This window comes from Bison bison, unplaced genomic scaffold (assembly GCF_000754665.1).
Source record: "Bison bison bison isolate TAMUID 2011002044 unplaced genomic scaffold, Bison_UMD1.0 scf7180017864043, whole genome shotgun sequence".
NCBI lineage: Eukaryota > Metazoa > Chordata > Mammalia > Artiodactyla > Bovidae > Bison > Bison bison.
Genome location: NW_011494615.1, coordinates 3,711,430 through 3,713,304, shown reverse-complemented (window position 1 = coordinate 3,713,304; position 1,875 = coordinate 3,711,430). Strand labels below are relative to the sequence as shown.

The following is a 1,875-nucleotide window of genomic DNA, read 5'->3' as shown; positions in this document are numbered from 1 at the left end:
GCAGGTGTATGTGCTGAAGCGGCCACACGTGGACGAGTTCCTCCAGAGAATGGGACAGCTGTTTGAATGTGTGCTCTTTACTGCCAGCCTGGCCAAGGTGGGTCGCGCCCCCAGCCCTCAGAGCCCAGCCCCTCCAGCCCTGCCCCCTGTCTGTCAACCGGCCCTTTGTTAAGGTGGGGGAAGCAGTTTCCATGGTGACAGGTTTCCACCCCAGATGGGGTAGATGCAGGCCATGTGCACAGCACCAGCCTGAAAGGCTTTTGGGTTACCATAGCGACAGGAGCACTGGGAACAAACGCTCCATAAAGTTGCTGCATGCTGCTGCTGAGGCTGCTTGTCCACAGACCAGGAAACCACAGGCGTGTCCCGTGTGACCGAGACAGGCGTCTGCATCTCATCTGGTGACTGGCTGAGGCCTCTGTGCACTTGGCTTAGCAGCTCACCCAGGTTTCAGGGAAGGATAAGCATCAAAGGTTCATCCACCCACGGAGGCCTCATGAGTGTTCTGACTGCCCTAAAGAGCCCCAGGACCTCAGGCCAGTCACTTCACTTCCCTCGCCTCAGTTTCTTCTATGAGATAGGGATGATCCCATCTACTTCGTGGGGTGGATCAAATGAAATAATGCCGAGAAGGAGCTTAGCACAGGGCCCGACTCCTATTCAGCAAGGGCCTGCAGAGCCCCTGCTGAGTCTCCCATGTGCTGCGCTGGGCACTGTCACACGGTCACTGCTCTTGGTATTCATTCTTTATTATAATTATTCATGATGATAAACTAAGCCACGCATGTTTTGGTCCCGTGGTTTGGTTTGAGTCTCTGACCCAGCATCTACAATGGCCCTGACCAAACAAAGTGGTTTCTTTGCCTTTACCCACTGTTTGAGGGACCTGGCAGGTTCACAGCACTGCCTCCCGCCATGTGGGTGAGTTTGTCCTTTCGCAGGTGAACTGAGGTGCCTGCACTGTGTGGAAGGCCGGCCCTGCTCCTCGAAAGAGCTCTTTGCCATGTCTGTGTCTCCAACCCTGGCCCTGACAGGGCCAATGCCATCCATTTGTTCGTGGCACCAAGAGTGTCTCCATGGGCACCTCAGGGACCCTCAGTGGGCCCAGGATGAGCTCTGCAGAGTCCAGGTTAGACGTCTGCCTGTCTGCAGACCTGCTCCAAGGACGCACAGGCAGCTTCCTCCCCCGTGTTCCATCTCTATGCAGGCTCCCTCCTCTGAATGTTGGGGACTCTTACCCTGAGTTCCCAGATGTGCTGTGCTGCTTTGCTGGGCTGGGCATTTCTGGTTTTGGCCATCTCTCTGCCATTCTGCCAGGCTCATCACCAGGCCATAAAGCTTGAGCCAGTGGGGAGGGAATCAAGAGCCCCAGGCTGTCTTCTTTATGCTGAAAATAGAATGCGGCCTCAGGAAGAACATCATCTTCCCCAGTGGGTACCCTTTCGGATGAATGGTACCCACGACTGCTGTGGTGCCGATGGCTCTTCTGACAGTGCTCTCGGCCGCTGAGGCGCCTGAAGTGATAACCAAAGAAATAACAAACAGGAAGGTTGCACTGTGCTGGGGGATTGAGAGCTGTTTTTTTCTTTTGGCAAAATTGAAAGCACTCTTTCTTGGCATCATCCCCAGCACTTGCTTAAACATCCTTGTTCGGTCTCTCTTCCTGGACGGCTCCCACCTGCCCCTCCATCTGTCTCTCCAGCCCTTCTCTCGCTGCTACCCCAGGCTGCCTTTGCTGAATCAGCCCCCACGTGCTTCCTTCCAGGGACTTCAGTGGTGGTCCAGTGGATTGGACTCCACGCTTCCACCGCAGGGGGCACAGGTTCCATCCCTTGTCAGGGAAGTTCTGCATGCCATGCAGTGCATGTGGCAAAA

The 1,875-nt window shown here is 55.4% G+C and overlaps 1 protein-coding gene across 1 annotated transcript in view; it reads left to right on the top strand.

Annotated features, from left to right (window-relative positions):
• Nucleotides 1–1,875, top strand: part of CTDSPL (CTD (carboxy-terminal domain, RNA polymerase II, polypeptide A) small phosphatase-like) — a 101,902-nt gene that overhangs the window by 90,273 nt on the left and 9,754 nt on the right. The window contains exon 6 of the mRNA XM_010835512.1: nt 5–97. Within this exon, the coding sequence (XP_010833814.1) occupies nt 5–97 (93 nt within the window). The remainder of the gene's footprint in view (nt 1–4; nt 98–1,875) is intronic.